Below are 22,309 nucleotides of genomic sequence, written 5' to 3' on the forward strand. Positions count from 1 at the left end.
GGTGCAAGATCGGGGCTAAGGAACGACACGGGAGGTTGACCAGCCTGGGAGGGAACACGGGAGGGCTCCAGGGCATGTCTGCCCCATCTCGCTCAGTCCCAATTGGCTGGACCCCAGCAGCAAGCTAACCTACCTGTCAGAGCGTCTCCCCACTGGTGGTCAGTGCACGTCATAGCAAGTGGTTCAGCGGCCTAAGCATATCATTAGCATATTATACTTTGATTGGTTGAATGAATGACCAGACACTTAGCATATTAGGCTTTTATTATATAGGATAGAATATCACTGAAAAGGTTTCCTTGTGCTCTTCCCAATTCTAAAACCACTGTTCTGTTTCTCACGAAACATTAGTTTTACTTATTCCACCAATTCATATGAATGGAGCCACAGAGTATACACTCCTTTGTATAAAGCTTCTTTGACTCAGTACTATACCATGAGATTCATTCATATGGATGAGACTTATGAAAGTAATGGAAGAAAGCAAACTATTGGATATACAATTCAAAACCACTGTTATAAGGTTACTCTAGAATCTTCTAGAAACCTCCGAGGAACTCAGTGAGACTTTCAAGGATCTTAATGTGAATGCCAAAAAATGGAAAAGGACTAGTTGGAAATTAAGCATACACTGAAATAAAGACTAATATGCAGGGATTCAACACTAGATTAGAGGATCCCAGAATGAAATCAATGATTTGAAATACGAGGAAGCAAAAAATACCCAACCGAAAAAGAAAAAAGAAAAGAGATTCCAAAAATATGAAGATAGTGTAAGGAGCCTCTGGGACAACTTCAAGCGTACCAACATCAGAATTATAGGGGTACCAGAAGGAGAGAGAGGGCAAGATATTGAAAACCTTTTTGAAGAAATAATGACAGAAAACTTACCCTACCAGGTGAAAGAAATGGACTTACAAGTCCAGGAAGCACAGAGAACCCCAAACAAGAGGAATCCAAAGAGGACCACACAAAGACATATCATAATTAAAATGCCTAGGGAAAAAGACAAAGAAGAGAATCTTAAAAACAGCAAGAGAAAGACAGTCAGTTACCTACAAGGGAGTACCCATACGACTGTCAGCTGATTTCTCAACAGAAACCATGCAGGCCAGAAGAGAGTGGCAAGAAATATTCAAAGTGATGAATACCAAGAACCTGCAACCAAGATTACTTTATCCAGCAAAGCTATCATTCAGAATAGAAGGTCAGATAAAGAGCTTCACGGATAAGAAAAAGCTAAAGGAGTTCATCACCACCAAACCAGCATTATATGAAATGCTGAAAGGTATTCTTTAAGAAGAGGAAGAAGAAAAAGGAACTCCTACCATTTGCCACAGCATGGATGGAACTGGAGAGCGGATAAATACCACATGATCTCACTCATTTGTGGAATATAATGAACAACATAAGCTGATGAACAAGGACTGATCCAGAGACGGAGAGGCATTGATTGGACTGTCGGGACTTGGAGGGAAGGTAGGGGAGGGTGGGGGTAAGGGGGAAAGATCAACCAAAGGACTTATATGCAAGCATATAGGCCTAATCAATGGACATGGACAACGGGGGGGGTGAGGGCATGAGCGGGGGGGGTGGGGGGGCAGAGGGTAACGTGGGGACAAGGACACATATGTAATATCTTAATCAATAAAAAATATATTTTTTTTTAAAAAAAAAAGAGGAACAACTGTAATAATCTGAACAATAAAGATTTATTTAAAAAAAAAGGAGGATCTATTTATTGAAGCTACCTTTGGAAATCGCATATCTATAGATAATATTAAAAATATATCTAAATGTGCAATTCTTTGTCCAAAAAATGAGCACATTCATAAATTAAATGAAGAAATTTTGGATATACTCAATGGGAGATTTTCACACCTACTAGTATTTGAGTGATGATTCCATGGATTTAATGAATGATGCTGAAAAGGAAAATTTTCCCATCGAATTTCTTAATAATATTACTCCTTCGGGAATGCCGCGTCATAAATTAAAATTGAAAGTAGTTGCAATCATTATACTACTGAGAAATCTTCATAGTAAATGGGGTCTTTGTAATGGTACTAACTTATCATACGAGTGCGACCTAACATAATTGAAGCTGAAGTATTACCAGGATCTGCGGAGATGTTATTCTGATTCCAAGAATTGATTTATCCCCGTCTGACACTGGTCTCCCATTTAAATTAATTCGAAGAGTTTCCTATGGTGCCAGCATTTACATGACTATTAATAAATCACAAGGACAAACTCTAGACAGAGTAGGAATATTCCTACCTGAACCCATTTTCCAACATGGTCAGTTATATGTTGCTTTCTCTCATGTTTGAAGAGCATGTGACGTTAAAGTTGTAAATACTTTATCACAAGGGAAATTAGTCAAGCACTCTGAAAGTGTTTTTACTCAATGTGGTATACAGGGAGATATTACAATAAGTTTCATCAATTTATCAGTAATTGTTGTTTTTATATCATGTTTTTATGTTTTTATATGTCTTTGTTGTTGTTATACCATGTTATTGTTTATTTATTAATCAATTTATATATTTTTTCATATACATTTTACTAATTTCCTTCATCTCTGACACTTATTACAGAGAAAAGGTGAATAGCGATAATTTCCTTTCAATGTGCACGAATCCGTGCACCAGACTACTAGTGTCATAATAAAACTACAAATACCAAAGCTAGAGACAATTTTATAGTGCAAAGAGAGGGAGCTCATTATTGTTTGCCAGGCTATAAGCAGCAACAATGGAAGCCAGAAGACAGTGGAATTATAGGTGCCAATCAAAATTTTACATCAAATAAAAGTTATCTCCTAAGAATATAGTTTTTGTCAGATAAAATCTGATAGTTTTTCCAGATACAGTTTTAAGATGCTAGAATAAAGATAAGATAAAAAATAAAGATGTGTAAATAAACAATAACTATAAATTATACTATCTAGTAAAATTTTAAAAACTGATTAAAGTAAAATGACATCAATATCTTGAAGTCAAGGAGCTTGGTAAACCAAGTTACAATTCTAAGGTCTTTGTATTTTCCACAAGTAAAGGTAGCAATGAATGATAGACCTTGTTAGATATACTGATCTAGTTTCTAAGATAACCATTCAAAGACTAGAATCATACCTCTATTAAAAATAATTCAAATGAAAGCAACAAACTAGAAAATGGTAAATTTCAATCTCTAAGATTATCAAATCAGATTTTTAAAACACTTCAACTACAAGAGACAGATCTAAAACACAGGAACACAGAAAGAAAAATATGAAAAAATAGCATGTAAACACTAGACAAAAGAAAGAGAAGGGGTTCTGCCACACCTCCAAAACAGGACAGTTAAGTTTCTCCTGGGGGGGGGGGGGGGGGAATCACAAAACCAGCAAGAATAAATTAGAAGTGACAAGTGGGTTAAGGAAGATTCCAACTTGTGCTGCCCAGACCCTCTTTTAAAGACAACTCCGAAGTGAGCAGATAGTGGTGATGTTAGACTGGTTAAGATGCATGTAAGGTTTAAAGGAACTCTGGGAGGCTCAGACCAAAGAGCAAACTATAAACAGAGTGAAAGGTGACAGATTACTACTTTAAGTATTATTATAGAAGAGCAACTCAAGCCCTGAGCAAGGCAACATACCTCCCAGAAGTGGAAAAATGACTTTGCCCAGGAGAAAAGGGAGCCCTTAGGAATGGGAGGCAAAGGAGGCATTTCACAGAAAACAGCTTCCGAAAGGCCTAGGGATATGAAGGAACAAATGAACAGGAAATAACTGAATATATCTGAGAAGAAAGCCTGAAAACACCTTAATCGAAATGACAAAAGACACCCCCAATACATAATTCACACCTAACTCTTTCAGCCAAATTGCAAACCAAACATAATAATGAAGAAAGTGCTAATAGGTCTTTTAAAATAAATATTCATATAAACTTTTAATAAGAAAATGGATAGAAGTTTATAAGAGCCAATCACAAATTTAATTTTTACCTATTAGGTGGACTTCTTTTTGATATTTATATGGAATATCAAAAAGAACTGGTAATGTGCTCCCTGACAAGTAGAACCACCACTCTGAACTTGGTTCTGAAGTGAATTTGGCATCTTCCAAAAATTTCCTATCTAGCCTTCTTCAAGCGACACTGTCAAAGCCAACAAATAAGTATATTCTGTAGTTAACAGGATGTTTAAATTCAAGTAATTTTAAGGAGAAACAGTAAGTCAAACTGACAAGGTATGAACCCTCCTAGGAGAAATACAAATAGTTTCCTTTTGTAGTCCCATTAGAAAAAACAGGCAAGATTTTTATTTTAATTTTTTTTTATTGGTAAGATTTTAACTAATGGGAAACAGCACATCAGAGTGTAATTGTCAATTCTAAAACTTAACCTAAAGGTTTATAGAATCCACCTAGTACTAGGTTTCTTTCTGGAGTGCTGAAAATGTTCTAAAATGCAAAACTCTGAATATACTAAACACTATACAGTTTAAATGCCAACAAACAATGTGTGATATGCCAGATTCTTTCTCCCAATACCTATTGGGAGATATTACAAGTGACATTTTAAAGACAAATAATCTTCTGTTAAGAATGATAACTCCTAAATATAATAAGAGTGCATTTTTTTAATGCAGTTACTAAAGCTCAGTGATAATCTAATTTCTTTAGTACTAACACCACATCTTACTCTTCTCTATTCTAAAGTAATGACAGCTTCACCCTAGCTGGTTTGGCTCAGTGGATAGAGCGTCCGCCTGGGGACTGAAGGGTCCTGGGTTTGATTCCCGCCAAGGGCACATGCCTGGGTTGCGGGCTCAATCCCCACTAGAGTGTGTGCAGGAGGCAGCCAATCAATGATTCGCATCGTTGATGTTTCTATCTCTCCCTCTCCCATCCTCTCTGAAATCAATAAAAATATATTTAAAAAAATAAAAAATGACAGCTTCTCCACAATCCTTACACTGGTTAGAATGTCAATAGCTTTCTGTTTATCAACACTGCCATTAAATATAAAAATAAAATAAAATAACCACAAGTATTTACATAGGAACTAACAGACATTTACTGTTATATTCCACATACCTAATGTTGGATGAAGCTAAACACTACGGCTTTTTCTAAAGCACACAAAATAGCACTAATTAAGTCCAACATGGATACTGTCACTCATCTGTTCCAAAACACCTTCTTCTAGGACTCACAAAATACTGCAATCCAAAAGTACCAGTTTACCTTTTAACAAAACTTTTCTTTTCAATTACGGTTTACTTTCAATATTATTTTGTATTGGTTTCAGGTGTATAGCCGAGTGGTTAAACAATCATATACCTTTCAGCATTCCTCCCGTATTTCCAATACCCACCTGGCACCATACATAGTTATTACAGTATTATTGACTATATTTCCTATGCTGCCCTTTACATCCCTATTGGTAGTTTTGTAACTGCCAATTTGTAGTTCTTTTTTTTTAAAAATATATTTTATTGATTTTTTACAGAGAAGAAGGGAGAGAGATAGAGAGGTAGAAACATCGATGAGAGAGAAACATCGATCAGCTGCCTCCTGCACATCTCCTACTGGGGATATGCCCGCAACCCAGGTACATGCCCTTGACCGGAATCGAACCTGGGACCTTTCAGTCCGCAGGCCGACGCTCTATCCACTGAGCCAAACCGGTTTCGGCCAATTTGTAGTTCTTAATCCCTCACCTCTTTCTCCTAGTCTTCCAACCCCCCGCCCCTCTCTGGCAACCACCAGTCTGTTCTCTGTTTCTATGAATCTGTTTTAATTCTGGTTGTTCATCTATTTTCTTCTTTAGATTCCACATATAAGTAAAATCATGTAACATTTGTCTTTCTCTAATTTATTTCACTGAGCATAATACCCTCTAGGTCCATCCATGCTATTGCAAATGGTAAGATTTCATTCTTTGTTATGGTCAAGTAATATTTCATTGGGTATACTATGTACCACTGCTTTTTATATTTACTTATCTATTGATGGGCACTTGGTTTGCTTCCATATCTTGGCTATTGTAAATAATGCTGCAGTGAACACAGGAGTGCATATACTCTTTTGAATTAGTGTTTGGGGTTTCTTCAGGTAAATACCCAGAAGTGAAATGGCTGGCTCATAAGGCAGATCCATTTTTAATTTTTTGTGAAACCTCCATATTGTTTTCCATAGTGGGTGCACCAATCTGCATTCCCACCAAAATGCACAAGGATTCCCTTTTCTCCATGTCCTAGCTCAGCCGTGGGCAAACTACGGCCCGCAGGGCCAGATCCGGCCCATTTGAAATGAATAAAACTAAAAAAAAACCAAACAAACAAAAAAAAAACCGTACCCTTTTATGTAATGATGTTTACTTTGAATTTATATTAGTTCACACAAACACTCCATCCATGCTTTCGTTACAGCCCTCCGGTCCAGTTTAAGAACCCATTGTGGCCCTTGAGTCAAAAAGTTTGCCCACCCCTGTCCTAGCCAATACTTGTCATTTGTGGGTTCATTGATAGCTGTTCTGACAGGTGTGATGGACCTTTTTAAAAGAACCTAAAGACTGAGGAATAGATATCGAGATAGTTATGTAGACCAGAAAAAAATGTATTCAGTCAACATATGTTTGCATTCCAACTGTGCAAAAGGAACTGATGCATCTTATAAATCAAAACTACTGCTTTAAGAAAACTTTGAAATGTGTTTAACTAGCTAGTTTAAAAAATCAAGTTAATGATAGCAAACAATTCACATTTTCAGTCTCTTCCCTGCAGAATTTATATTTTACTAGGGAGACAGACAAACAGCAAATACTATTAGTACAATGAGGAAAATTAAGCAATATGGAAGGAGTGTAAAGAAGGGGGAGAAAATAGAAGATACTGTTCCCTACCCAAATTCCATGTACCCCACACCTCTCTTCCCTGTTAAAAGAATCCTGCCCTAAAGGAGATACAAATCCCATCACTGCTGAGGAAGAAGGCTACTCCCCTGGCCCTAGGAGATGAATCATGATGGGGCTAAAGTCAGTATTTTTCTCAAAACTACAAACTTAGAGTCTTGAAATCAATTTGGATCAGGGGTGCATAATGAGTTCATGAACTTGGATTAAAAAAATAATAGTTTCACTAACCTCTAGTTAAATTTAGCATTCCCTTCTATTATGAATAAACAACAAACCACAACATTACTGCCAGCACCTTTGACAATGCACCAAGAAAAATCACAGATATTATCATATCACAATGCAATTGTTGAGGATACCTCAAAATATAATTTACACCATCACTACTTTGAACAGCTGCGAGACCATGTTATTAAGTACTAACAAAGAAATGTATTGCTATATTACAACAAACCAGTTTAACAGTTTGAAAGCTAGACTTCAACATTCTGATATACTTGGGATTTTGACTTATGCATTTATTTTATGAATTTAAAAATACTATTTTGAGGATCCATAGCTTCACACTACTAAAGGGTCCACACTACAAAAAAGGTTAATGAGGTCATAACCAGAAGTTTCAAATGAAACAGAGAACAGAAAATAGCAAACATTATGATTAAACATTGTTTGTGAAATGAGTTACATACATATATCTACTAATACACTGGTGATACAAAATAGGGCATCTCTTATGGATTGCAGATCAAAAGAATTTAAAAGGCAGTGGTCTAAACCTATATTTGTACAAACATACCATTATACTTTATTTTTGCCAGAAGTATGACCTACTTCTCCCTAGTAAGAGGTATGGTAAGGTATTCTAGGCATCCTGTAGAAATACTTTTGCATTTAGCATTTAAAAAGACATCATTTTCTCCTCCTTCCTGCCTCAAATGATGGGCATACTGACTTCAAGCCAGTTAGATGGTTTCCAAGAGAAGCACTTGCTAAAAATGGCAGAGGTAAGTCCTCACAGGGATCATCCTGCAGCTGAACCACACTATATGAGGAAAAATAACCCTCAATTTGTTGAAGGCCCTGTTATCAAGTTTTCTATTACTTACAGGTGAAATGTTACTATCAGATGAAGGAACTATTATGGAGAGAGTGATCAATTAAGAACTCTTTGAGAGGTAATACCTGAGCCTCATGCAAGAGGAGGTAGCCATGTAAGATCTAGAAGAGCATTCCAGGCAGCAAGAGCCAGTAAAAGGATAAAGGAGGAGATGACATTAGAGAGGTGCTCAAGAGCCAGACCACATAGGACCTATAAGTCATAAGGAGCCTTCCAACTCTTCCCATGGACTGCCACAAGCACGTGAATATTCCTCTCATAATACAACACTCCCCAAATTAGTACAAAAGATAAAGGAGGGAGACATCTCATTAAAAACTTTGCTTTAACAAGAGTCAGGAACAAAGCATTACAGTGCATTCACCTCACTCTGACAAGTTAACAAGTGTACAATGATTGGTAAAGAGCTACATGGGGAAAAAATGTGTTTACTGTATTAACCTTTTTCCAGATTTTTACCACATATATTTCTTTTTTAAAAAATAAAGCTTTCATTGACTTAAAACAGAAAACAAATTTATCATCTAACAATTTAAAAAATGACCTTGAAAGTGGGCAAAGAGAGTATGGGATATTCCTTACAATACTTTCATAACATTTTTATAAGTCTGAAATTCTATCAAAAAGATAGCTAAAATACTAGTACACCCTACACTGACCTTACTTATTTGAAACTATAAGTAGTAGGCTGACCCACTTCTCATTTGGAGTATATCTTCAATAAACCCCATTTTGCTTTACTTAAAAAATAAGATAAATACAGCAAGCAGTTACTGAAACCAAGATAATTTCTTCCCTTGCAACATAATTATACTAGCCCTTAAAACAGAAATAATTGCAGAATTTTTAGAACTACTGCTTTAGTAAATTCTTGACTTTACATTCCATGGAACTACAGATTAAGCCATTCCTAACGTTAAAACTCTCCTAATATAGAAGCTTCCCAAATTCCTTACTATCGAATTAAACATATAAATAAACTCAGCAGGCATCCTGAAAAAGTTTTGTTTCTCTAAATGTGGTAAACTCTCAAAAGTTAATTGTGCAATTATGAATTAAATGTTTAGTAACAAGAAACAAAGCATTAAGCTAAATGTAAATAAACACAGGAATGAAGTAGAAGCCCACCCCACAAGAGAGAAATGCTGCTATTATGGCAAACATTAAGTTTACCGATTCCTTAGCAGATCTAAGCAATATAAATTATTATTTAGAACATCTGCTACAACAAAGATCCCAAGTGATGGTCTATTATCTCTTCAGTAATTCCTCTCAGTAGAACTTAAGTTTGTGTAATGAGAAGATACTGGGGAGTGTGTATGCGTGTGTGTGTTGGGGGGGTGGGGGGGGGGTCAGGGGGGTGAGGAGTGGCACGGCCTTATATACAGGCAGCTGAAAAGTAATACTAGATGGTTAGAAGAGGCAGAAGCAGATTATCTTACAGTGTACTACACCAAAGGCTGAAATTCCCCAAGTCTTACTTCATAGCGGCAACTGGAATAGCAAAACTTTTCAAAAGACAGGGTGAAGAATAGAGTAAAAAAGATGAATTCGGCAATTAACAGAATATTTTGAGCCCCAAATGTGGAAACCAACACGAAGTTCCTAATGACAGTTGAGAAATATTCAGCAAACAGGTCTGATCACAAAGTTAAGAACTACTGAGTCTTCCCAAAATTCAGACTACTTGTTGCCATCTACTGGGAGAAGGGCACAAATGCTTTTGGATCTGGGAAGGAGGGGCAGAGATAGGTCAAATTTTCTCTAGAGACTAAGCAGTTTTCTCTAGGTGGGTAGAAGAAATGAAAATATCTGCTTCATAAAGACAAAAAAAGGAAGCTGCCTGTCTTGTAGAAAAACAGGCACTCTTACCTACTATAGCAGTAAAATACACACTTCACAAATATTTTTATTCTAAAATCCACAAAACCCCCCAAATTTTGGCCAATACAAATAGCCTTCACAGGTATTAAACCATTATCTTGCACTAATAGTTAGCATCTTTGCTATCTCCACATAAGGAAAAATCAAATTAATTCAGACTGTAGTCAGCAAATCTACAAGAACACACTAGAAAACAAAAGCTACCGAAGAAAGGTAAATATGGTTACCAGACCCCTGAATATTATTCTTTATTTTCTCTTCAACCACCATCTAGCCTCACTTCCTATTTTTAAAGTCCTGTTGTGCATACTTTCAAAAAAGTGGAAGGGATAACTAATAGTCTACTATGACATCAACCAGAATTAAAATATTTAACTTGATTAAACTGGGTAATATTGATTTGCATTTTTAAAGTGCCTAAGTACTTATTACAATTCAATTTTGCTTTAAACATTTTTCACTGCATTAGATGCCAAGCAAAAAGTTTGTCCTATAAATAAGAATGACAAATTACTGTGTGACTCACAAAAAATCATGTATTATCAAACAATACTCAAAATTTAAAACATAAACTTCTGAATACAGTTGAATGTGTCAAGATGAAATGATTGCCAGCTTCTTCTAAAGCAAGCATGTCAAACTCAAAGGCTAACATGGGCCAAATAAACAAGGTTTAAGTTTATATGGGCCAAAAGAAACCAAAAGCTTCAATTTTCATAGAAAGGTAGATATATTTAGATAGAGACATGCTAAATACAAAGGGCTGAAATAAATAAGTAATCGTAAACATAAAATAGAACATTTTAATAAAAATTAATTTTCTTGAACAATTTACCAGACACTGAATAACTGCACAAATAAGCATAATGCAAGTAAACCTATTTTTGTTCTCCGAAAGTGAAATATTTCCTGTTGTGCACACCAAACAAGTCAGTACAAGACTAATGACATGGCAATCGGCTGCTAAAATATTCGCTGCAAGTATTAGTGGAGAAAAATGGTGAGCCTGCATGTAAGGCGTGTAAGGGAAATGAATGCAACACGATTATAGTAATCAGTCATTAGCAAACGTTATAGTTCGTTATTAATAATTATGTATTGTAAAAATTGTAAAAATTAAGTTATGAAATTTTTATTAAAACATTTCTTACATACCGTTTTGTTGGCTGGGCTACATAAATATACCTTGTGGGCCACATGCAGCCAGCGAGTTTGACATGCTTGCTCTAAAGCAGTGGTTCTCAACCTTCCTAATGCCGCGATCCTTTAATACAGTTCCTCATATCGTGGTGTCCCCCAATTTCATTGTTACAAATTGAACATAATTAAAGCATAGTGATTAATCACAAAAACAATATGTCATTATATATGTGTTTTCCGATGGTCTTAGGCGACCCCTGAGAAAGGGTCATTCGACCCCAAAGGGTCGCGACCCACAGGTTGAGAACCGCTGCTCTAAAGGAAAAATTCTATGGCTCTAACTGGTCCCAGGTTCAATTCCAGTGCACATATAAGGTTTTGGCTTGATCCCAGCCCTGGTCAGGGAACATACGGGAGGCAACCAATCCATGTGTCTCTCTCACATTGATGTTTCTCTGTCTCTCCCCCTCCTTTCTGCTCTCTCTAAAAAAAATCAATGGAAAATATCCTCGGGTGAGGATTAACAACAAAAACGAAAAAAAAAAAAAAAATTTGTGACTAACCTGAGGAGCAACAGGATTCATTAGACACTTAACCAACTCCTCCTTACTGAGCAAAACTACTTTAACTATTACACAGGAAAACTGAACAAGTTTAACCTCCACTGCTCGTATGGCCCCAAAACTTACAAAAAACCTTATCTGCAATCCAAAAAGGGAAGCAGTGCATGAAAAGATAAATAAGATCTAAAAGCACTTTTGTTTTTCTTTTCAGTTCATTTATAAATTAAATATATTTACACCTTTTTCATGTCTTTGTTTATTCAGGAATCAACAAATTTAACCATCTGTTAAATCTAATTTCTTAATCTCTCATTTAAGGACCTCAATAATCTCAGCCCACATATTCTATTGCTTCATCAATATGGACCCTATACTCCAGAGAGCCAGTGTATCTTACCATTAGACCCTCACCACAATTACATCTTTAAGCTCCCATTCTTCTATAGCTACCCAATCAGGACCAGTTCAAGTCCCTCCTGTCCCCATGAAGCATTCCTCAGAAACTTCAACCCAGTATTGAATATCTCTCTAAATTTCTGAGTACCCACTGTATAAAACTCAACTTTGTATTTCTTTTACATGTTGTGTTCTATTGTCATTAATTTGAATTCATCTTCAATAAAGTATATTTCAACATAATAGATCTCATTTTATGTCTCTTATTTCTCCTCAGGATAGATCTTTTATAGAACCAGAAATAAACACACGTTGCTGATGAAATCTCTGTATAGTGAAGCTGCTTCCAACAATACAGTAAAGCCAAACAAAACTCATACCCTAATTCATGTTTTTTAATTTAGATTCTCATTATCAGGTTTTCTAAATGCAGGAAGCCTGCATTTAGAATACCTACAGAATACTTCTCTATATATAGTTACCAAGTAAGTACATGATTATCAAGTAAATGAAACATTAACAGAACCCAGAGGACAAGAACTAGGTCTTAAGTCCCCTTCGTATTCCTCCCAACAGTCACGGTACACAGTAAGCACTTAATATGTATTTCATCTACTAATAAACGTCCCAAAAGCTAAATCTGGGGAAACTAAGTTACTAAAATAGTCTAGTGCCTTAACAATCCCGAAGTAGCTGATTTTAATGAGCCTAATTCTGACAAATTTATACTCTAGGATCCAACCTCAGCTACCAAACCCTGAAAACGTAAAATAAGCAAGCTGACAATAAACTAAGGCAAATGATGCTAATATTATTTCCCAATATAGTTTCTCAATGTGTCACCAAAACAAAGTCTAACACTTACCACATACAATGAATTTATGTTAGGAGCCTTGTGCCAGCCACTGTGGGGATAGAAGAATGAGACCTTTACCCCAAGAAGCCAAAGATCTAGTAGAGAAGATGTAAACAATTAACAATAAGACAAACTGTGGATGACGTAAGTGGGACAAATAAAATGTCATAGAAAGGAGTAGAAGGGAGAAGAGTGAAGAATAAAAATTTTACAAAAGCTACTGGAAGAAAATGTGTAGCAATAAGAGATATAAGATGGTGGAGGGGTTTTAATCCAGACAATCAAAACCAGGTGTGCTGCAGTTCCTGGGTATGTTCAGAGAGAGGAACAAGCAGCTCAATCTGACTGCATGCAGCCAAGGTACAAAACAAATACTGGGGCCGTAACATAAGTTGCAGCATTTTCATATATTTACTATTTATGAGGCAACTAACTATAAGCACTTGATTTTCAATAATTTTTTTTTTAAAGGAGGTGGGGGGAGGCCCTCCATATGATCTCCATGAACCTGCTCTCTAAGGACAAAGCATCTTAAATTACAACTCAACAGTGAATTTTAGATCGGCTATCTGTAAAAACTAACTTTGGGTTTCCAAGGCATCACACATGTTTACCAGTAGAAGGACTTCAAAATGAGTTAATTTGACCTTAAGAAGATGACACAAGGTAGATCTATTTATTCAGAATGCCACCCACAGGTGGCATGAGTAATAATTTTGAAGTCAGGGTAGAAAATTCAGTGGTTATGACAGCCAACGAGTTGATTAACATACAAATTGAAATGCTGTTAATTTCAAGTCTTGAATACTTGTTGACAGACCATTCAGCTTATAAAGAGCCTTCAAGCCAAAACCGGTTTGGCTCAGTGGATAGAGCGTCAGCCTGCGGACTGAGGGGTCCCGGGTTCGATTCCGGTCAAGGGCATGTACCTGGGTTGCGGGCACATCCCCGGTGGGGATCGATGTTTCTCTCTCATCGATGTTTCTAACTCTCTCTATCTCTCTCCCTTCCTCTCTGTGAAAAATCAATAAAATATATATAAAAAAAAAAAAAAAAAAAAGAGCCTTCAAAATCCTGTATGGGTAATGACATCACATTTATAAAAACAAATAAGGAACAAAGAGAATAAACTGAAATGATATATAAAACTCAATTTTATAATTAATAAATATGCACATTGCATAAAAATATATTTAGGTCCCCAATGTCGCATTTAAATGATCAGGTAATATATGTTAAAAAAAAAGATAATATAAAATGGCCTGCCCAATTTTTTTTAATATGTATGATTTAAAGCAACTTGCAGTCTCTAAAATATATACCAACAGATTAAAAATAAAACTCCTGGAGACTTTTTAGCATTAACAATAATCCAAAATAATTATCAAAACAAATAGGACATTAAATCATTACAATATATTTTCACTTATAGTATTTTATTCTCACAATGCTTACTCATTCAATAAACATTTAAAAAGTTTGTATTATGAGTCAGGCACTGAAAGGAATTCATAATCAGCTATGGAATATTATTGTATACTCAAATATTTTTGATGTATGATGTATGTTTGATAAGATGATGGTCAATACTGCAACTGAACCAATGGAGGAAGGGTCATGTATTCCAATCCATCTTTGTAACCTAATTTCCTAAATACAGTGTTGAGCACATAAATGACAATTAATTCTAGGTTAGGTGGCAATAAACCACATTTTTCAGATGAGGCACTTGAAACTCAATTATTTGCCCAAGGACACAAAGATAAAAAAGACACAATCAGGACTGGAACCCAAGTCTTTTACCTTCTTCACATCAGATACTCCCTTGAACAGTGCTGTTCAGTAAAGAACAGAGTAGCAGCTTGTTTACTCTAGGCTACTAAAATGGCTTTTTAAATGAAGCATAACCATAAAACTGTCTATGTCCAACAGCGTCTGCACACTCAAGACAAAACAGGTGAGTCTGAATAACAGACAAGTACCTTTTTCTTCTGTCCAATCCAATTTAATGAAACTATAAAACCCACAACTGAAATCTAAAAGGCCTGAGATAGCCCTAACTGGTTTGGCTCAGTGGATAGAGCATCGGCCTGAGGACTGAAGGGTCCCAAGTTCGATTCCAGTCAAGGGCATGTACCTTGGTTTCGGGCACATCCCCAGTACATGGTGTGCAGGAGGCAGCTGATCGATGTTTCTAACTCTCTATCCCTCTCCCTTCCTCTCTGTAAAAAAATCAATGAAACATATTAAAAGGCCTGAGATAAACTATTAAGCGCCTGAGACATATTAGTTTAATTTGACCTTACTCCTAAGCTGGCCTTTGCTAAAAATGTCATCAATCTGAGGGGTCGACTTCAGAAAACATACCCCCACTTCTAATGCGCCACTTCTTCAAAATAGACTCGCCCAGGCCGAAAATTGACTTCTGCGCATGGGCCACGAAGTTTCAATCGCACTGTACGTGCACGCCCGCACGTGGTATTTTGTGGAAGAGCCACACTCAAGGGGCCAAAGAGCCCCGGTTTGCCAACCACTGGTCTAGGTTGTCAACCTTCCGGACCTCATGGACCACCAGTGGCCTGCCAAACACTGGTTGGTGACCGGTGAGAAACAAACTTCTTTTCCCAATAACCTGAAACTATCAATAAATTAGGATATTAGATTTAAAGAACTGCATTTTAAAAAATTAAATTTACTGGGATAACATTGGTTAATAGCATTATATAAGTTTCAGGTGTACTAGGGAACTGCATTTTTAAAAATCCAGGACATTAGCCAAATTAAATTTTACTTAAATCAAAATCAAGAGACTGGTTCAGCAGCAAGCCCCCAGTATGTACAAAGTAAACTAGCAGACAAGGTAGAAATTATAAAGAATAATGGCTAAGGTTTTGTTTTTGAAAAATCTGTAACAGCTATTTGAACTATACACAAGCACTATAAAAAAAATACACAAACATGAAGCTATTACATGTTAAGAACTACAAACACCAAGATTATGTAACAATCTACAAGTTATATTTATTGTGTATTACCCACCAAATTCTTATTCTGGCACTCTATCTAGGCCAGGGGTCCTCAAACTACGGCCCGCGGGCCACATGAAAATACAAATATTGTTTTTGTTCCCGTTTTGTTTTTTTACTTCAAAATAAGATATGTGCAGTGTGCATAGGAATTTGTTCATAGTTTTTTTTTAAACTATAGTCCGGCCCTCCAACGGTCTGAGGGACAGTGAACTGGCCCCACTGTTTAAAAAGTTTGAGGACCCCTGATCTAGGCACTCTGATGTCACAGTAGTCAGGACGATTTGAAGAGGCTGTGATCACTAAACCAAACAGCACCCTGAGGAATCTGTTAGGACCAAGGTCCTTTCTAAGCAGGAAGACTGACTACATAGTAGGCAAGCCCAGGCTAACTTTATTGGTTTGGAGTGGAAAGGAAAATAGGTATTATTTTCAGTTGTGTTTATGAGTGCCCCTTCATGAAGAACATGGTGACATTTTTACCCTCAGGAAGCCTATAATCCAGGCATGGAAACAAAAGCAAAGTGCTTAGAAACCCACACCTGAAACCTATTATGTTCATGTTGACCAATGTCACCCCAATAAATTTAATTAAAAAAAAAAAAACTAGAAAAAGCAACATACCAACAAATTTAGCACTATAATCCCAAAATGTAGCATACCTAGACAATCAAGAAATAAAATAAAAAGTCTTGAGAAAGTGATTTGAAGGGTGAGTTGAAATGAACCTGAAAACAATTTAAATGAGGGAAAAGTGCAGGGTCAGGCTGGCAGTAGCAAGAGCTTGAGTGAAGGAGAGAAGCAACAAGCTGGTCACATTTTATACTTGAGTCCATCTAATTACCTCAATAAAAATAAGAAAAAATAAAAGGGCAATTGTTACCACATTTGCTCAAAAAGATTCCCACCCATCCATTTAAAATTAAAACAAAAATAAAAAAACCTCCCTAGACTCTCTATAAAAAAAAAAGATTGAGATTCAGAAATGTTCCTTAATTGTAGTCTCCATTAGAAAGTTTCAGAAGAGCCACAAACCAAGATTAGGTACATATTTTGTCAATAATTAAAATGTAAAAAATGACAAGTGTTGGCGAGGATGTGGAGAAAATGAACTCTAGTGCAGTTGGTGGGAATGCAGACTGGTGCAGCCACTGTGGAAAGCAACATGGAGTTACCTCAAAAACTTAAAAACAGCCCTAGCCGGTTTGGCTCATTGGATAGAGCATCGGCCTGGTCAAGGGCATATACCTTGGTTGCAGGCACATCCCCAGTAGGGGGTGTGCAGGAGGCAGCTGATCAATGCTTCTCTCTCATCGATGTTTCTAACTCTCTATCCCTTTCCCTTCCTCTCTGTAAAAAATCAATAAACTATATTTAAAAACAAAAACAAAAACAAAAAAAACCTTAAAAACAACTGCCTTATGACCCAGCAATTCCACTTCTGGGAGTATACCCAGAGAAACCCAAAACACTAATTCAAAATACATAGACACTCCCATGTTCACTGCAGCATTATTTACAATAACCAAGATTTGGAAGCAGCCCAAGTGCCCCTCAGTAGAAAGATGAGTGAATAAAAAAAGCTGTGGTACATTTACACAATGGATTACTACTCTGCCGGAAAAAAAGGAAATCTTACCTTTTCTGATACCATGGATTGCCTTGGAGAGTACTATGCTAAGTGAAATATACCAGTCAGAGAAAGACAAGTACCATATGATTTCACTTATATGTGAATCTAATTAACAAAATAACAAACAAAAGAGAAACTGACAGCTGTCAGAGGGGGGATTGGGGAAGCTGGGTGAAAAAGATGAAGGGATTAAGAAAGAAAGAAAATTCCGACAAAAAATAACAATAATAAAAATGTAAAGAAATTTTTGTTTGAAATTTTTCTAAAGAGGGTTAACAAATTTATTCAGTAGGCTGTATGGTGAAAAATTACCTAGCATGTTGATGCAAAACAAAAATTACTTCAACAGATAGAAATCGGGCACAAGTTCCACTACTTTAGCAGCAATTTAAAATTATAAAGTGCTGTAACTTCTTATCTTCAAACTACCATCAACCTCCCCCAATCACCACCACTGATAAGAAACTTTTCTTCTTTTCATTTTCTATTGATTTTTCAGACAGGGAGAGGGAGGGGAAAGGTGGGGAGAGAAACACCCATGCCTCCTCTCCTGAATAGGGTTGAACCTGCCACCTTTTGGTATAAAGGATATGCCAAACAACTGAACACACTGGCCAGAGCAGAAACTGTTGTTATTCTTAATGACCTCAAAATAACTAATGTTATTTTCTTAAAATAATATCTTACACTTATTTAGCTGTTTGTTGTTTTTCACAACCATTATATTCACTGAGTCTCACAACCACCCAGCGAGGTACCCGGTTTTACAGATAAAGAAGTACTGTAGACCAGATAAGGTAAGTGAATAGCTCAAGGTCACACAGGTACCTACTGTTAAGGTATGAATTCCTAAACCAGTATGTGTCTGTTAGGATGGAGTCTTTAAAATAGGATAATAAAACCTTATGGAGATAACATAAATCCAGTAACCTTAAAGTTAGAATGGAATGTTAAACATTACTCCAAATTTACTTGGGAAAAAACATTGACTTTACCCTGGCCCAGCATCCCCTTCATTTAAAAAATATAATTATTTTAGTTTAGCACCTTCTAGAACTCTAACTGCCAAAAATATTTTAAAACTTTTAGAAAGTAAATGAAAAACTAAAATAAAATGTCTGTTTATAGACACAAACTAAATAGTAAATGTCAGCTGAGCAGATTTGCCACTCAAACTCCTGAAAAACTGGGGAGCAAATGGAAAAAATGATAATCTTAATTACAGTTATTCAATTCTTACGGATACTGGCACATTCATAGAAAGGCAGTTATGGAAAAAGCCCACAAACCCCAATCATGTTAATATGCTCTTTTAAGCATAAAATAAAAAATAAAAAAACTCCCTAAACAATCTCACAAAGATGTTATAAAAGCCACATTAATTCAATATTCCTGGGGCTGAATATGGATAGGGGAGTTTCAAAAAAAATTAGAAACTGCTTATTCCAAAATTCACACTTAAAATTAACCTCCTTGCATGATGTAAATATTAAAATAAGCCTCACTAACACCCTTTGTAATTTATTGTCTCTAAACCTCTGATAATTCCACTCCTCAACCCTGTGTCCCTTCTCCAAGCCCCTATCCCCTGTGTACATGCGACACACAGGCCTCATATATAGGCCTCTTGCCTTTTTCTCTAACAACTAGGACCTTTGTTCCAAGACTCGGTTTTTCACCCCAGTCAATAGATAGCTCTTTCAACTTTCTAACCCGTATATATTTTTGTTTTGTTTTTAGAGAGGAGATTCTGAGCCTCAACTTCACGGGTCTTTAAAACATGAAATGTGAAAAATATCTAGAGAGACTGGAAGGGACTTGAAAGTTACAGGCACCACTAAAGGGCCTACAAAACAGAGTAAAGCCCGGGGATCCGGGGATCTGGCAGCCCAGGCAGAGTCAGGAACGCCAACTAGGGGGGGAGACAGCAGGGGCGCAGGGGGAAGTCCACTCAGGACGATTCACTGCTTTTAAACGCCCCCCAACCCCCAAGCACACACGGATGTTTACACACTGGTACAGTCCCTCCTCCCCAACTAACGAGGCAATTAAACTGTACCCACCGCCGGGCACGCTGCTGAAGCTGAAGCTAACCCTCCGCCAGACAAAACGGCCTTATCGCCGACCAATCTGCAAGGGTGCCGGAGCAGCCCCTTCCGTCCCCCTCAGCACACGGGGGACCGACTCCCTCCCGCCCCTCCGCAGGAGTTTCAACGTCTAACTTATTTCCCCCCGTTAGCGTGTGTTTTTAAATCGTCATTAGTTTCTCCGAGAAATTTAGGCTTTCCCTTACTCTGAGGAAGGGAGCGACCCGGAGGCCAGGGTTTGGGGTTTTACAACCTTCGTTATTTGAACTCCCCTCTCACTTGTTTCTGAGGTAGAAACCCACTCACTGTGGAGAAGGGCGGAGGAGGAAGAGGGGGAACTGAATGGACAAACGGTATAATACGTTTTATGTAACCCATATATAAATAAATTAATCGCCTGAGTCGCTTTGAATGCTAATACGAACGGAGTGACAATTGGACCCCCTCCCCCCAATTCCCGTTCTGGCCTTTTTACAAGGATGCTCCGCTCCTCTCAGCCAAGTTTCTGGGGCTCTTTTCATGCCCCCCCCCCCCCCCCATGCCCAGGCCCGTCTCGTCGTCAACCTCCCTCAGCGTCAACTTCCCACGACTAACACTGCCCAGCGCGGACCCCGTCCACGGCCCCGCCCGCCCGCCCTCAACCGTCCCCCCGGGCAGCAAACCCCTTACTGCGGTCGAAAGTCCCTCCGGCCTCTCCCTCTGACCCTCGCGGGCTACAACTGTTGTCACTCGAGCTGCTCCCTAGTTTCCATTTCCGGGACGTCCCTGGCCCTGGAGCCTCCCCTCACCCGGTTTCCGGGCCCCCATCCCATTTCCGGGGAACCCTCACGGTCTTCACACCTCCCACCTGCACTTCCGGCCCCCCACTTTCTCTCTTCCTAGACGCCCCCCAAGCTCCCAAGCCCACTTCCGGCTCCCCGGCCCCCTCCGGGCTCCAAAAAAAAAAACAACACACGCACGCCTCACCCCGGTTCCGTCAAGGGCCCTCCTCATTGCGGGGTACCGGAGGGGGGAACCCAGCGACCCCCCCGCCCCCACAGCTCCCCCCCAGTCCAGGTTCCTCCGGCCGCGGTGTCCCTCGAGCGTCTTGCCAGTCAACCCCCGAGCCCGGTCCTTCTGCGGCCCTGCCGCCGCCGGGAGCAGGCCGAGCGGGGGCCGATTCGCGGCGATGACACAACCGGGCTTCCTGGGACTTTCTGTTCCAGCTCCTCCCCACCGTCACCTCCCCCCAACCCCTCAGCATATCCCCCTCCCCCAGGCCGGACCCCACCGCTCGCAACTGCGCCCCAGTTACCTAGTTGGGCCCCAAAGTCTCCGGTCCGGACTCGGTGGCGCGGCAGTAACTTCCACTCGCTCCCCCACCCCCCCAGACAGCGGCAGCGGCGGCGGCGGCTCCTCGGGTCCCTTCAATTATCAGCTGAGCCGCAGCACCGTGGCGGCGTGCGCCTCCGCCTGCGCCGCCTCCCTCCCCGCCCGTTCCAACACCCTCAGGAACTACTTTGCCCTCCGCTTGCGCTGACGAACTGGTCCGCGGGCCCGGCCCCGCTCCCTACTCGCGGCCCATCACATCGCCCCTCCCTACCCTAACGCCTGGATCAACTTCCCGGCGGCCTGCGACCTCCTCCCGATCCCTTCGAGGGACCAGGAAGGGAAATGTGAAGCTTCACTCGATATCCCTCCGCCGGGGTCACCCCCGCCCCTCCGTGGTAGCAGGAACTAATTCCCTTTCGGGTCACCGGAGGCCTGAGGTGGAAAGTTTACCGGTCAGAGTGCCTTGAGACCCTGGGAAAAGGGAACATCACCTCAAGTTACAAACCCCCTGCCAGCTCAAAAAAAGAAGAGTTCGATTGAAAGTAGGGCTTTGGCCTCATGACCCCAACCAAGCCCCGCCTCTTCCTGGTTGTCTTAGCGACGACGGTGGCGTCCCAAGATGGCGTCGTGGCTGCCGGAGATTCTGTTCGAAATTGTAGGACAAGGCAAAGCGCCGAGCAAAGACTACTACCAGATGTTGATCACCCGCTCCCAGGCAAGTGCGAACCGCGGTTTACCCTCTCGACTAACTACCTGTCCGCCCCGGGGGAGCCCGGAACGCCAGCCGCGCTGGGCCGAGAGTGGCTGGGGCCTGCCGGAAGCGCCCGGTCCCGGCTCCCAGCCGGCAGATTTCCCTCGTCACCTCGGCCTCCTCAGTCGGCCCGGCGGCCCGCCGGTCCCTTCCCAATCCCCGCCCGGCTCGGCCCAGGCGAGCTTTCTCTGCCTCCGCACCACGCCGCGCTCTCCCTCCCTGCGACCGAGGGTTCCTACCCGTCGAGTTCTCTCCGCGCGAAGAGAAAAACAGGCGCCCCGGGCTTGCGTGCCGCCTCACCTCAGCGTGGGAAGGAGGGAAAGAAAGACTCATCCAAGTGTCCCAAGGAGGAGTCGGCAGGGGAGGGGGAAAGGGGCCGGTCTCTTTCCCTGGGTAGAACTTAATCCTGGGGGATTTTTTAAAAATCTCCTTGTGGCCTTCACGTGTACCGCGGTCCCATCGTAACTTCCTTATTTCTAGTAGGAACTGATCCTCACGAGCGTCGCCCTTACCTTTTGGGAGCCTTACTCTTCCATGGAAAGTGCAGGGGGTGGTACCAAAATGTTTCAGCTGCTCTGCGCGTCAGCCCCACCCATCGTGACATCTGCTCCACAACAATAAGGCCGGGCTGGGGTTC

General features: G+C 39.7%; 2 protein-coding genes across 23 annotated transcripts in view; one reads left to right on the top strand and one right to left on the bottom strand.

Annotated features, from left to right (window-relative positions):
* TRIP12 (thyroid hormone receptor interactor 12) overlaps positions 1-22,029 on the bottom strand; it is a 128,849-nt gene extending 106,820 nt beyond the window's left edge. For 15 of the 20 annotated variants that reach the window (XM_036318824.1, XM_036318831.1, XM_036318821.1 and 12 more), the window contains exon 1: positions 20,905-21,032. The gene's annotated coding sequence lies outside the window, so the exon portion shown is untranslated. Of the gene's footprint in view, positions 1-20,279; positions 20,403-20,576; positions 20,598-20,904; positions 21,038-21,192; positions 21,215-21,911 lie in introns of those variants that run through there. The other 5 variants (XM_036318806.1, XM_036318808.1, XM_036318809.1 and 2 more) reach the window with 5 other exon arrangements.
* FBXO36 (F-box protein 36) overlaps positions 21,216-22,309 on the top strand; it is a 62,624-nt gene continuing 61,530 nt past the window's right edge. For 2 of the 3 annotated variants that reach the window (XM_036318838.1, XM_036318839.1), the window contains exon 1: positions 21,317-21,636. In XM_036318838.1, the coding sequence (XP_036174731.1) occupies positions 21,541-21,636 (96 nt within the window). In that variant the 5' untranslated portion in view covers positions 21,317-21,540. Of the gene's footprint in view, positions 21,637-22,309 lie in introns of all 3 variants that reach the window. The other variant, XM_036318840.1, reaches the window with a different exon arrangement.

Source organism: Myotis myotis, unplaced genomic scaffold, assembly GCF_014108235.1.
Source record: "Myotis myotis isolate mMyoMyo1 unplaced genomic scaffold, mMyoMyo1.p scaffold_m19_p_8, whole genome shotgun sequence".
In the NCBI taxonomy this organism is placed as follows: domain Eukaryota; kingdom Metazoa; phylum Chordata; class Mammalia; order Chiroptera; family Vespertilionidae; genus Myotis; species Myotis myotis.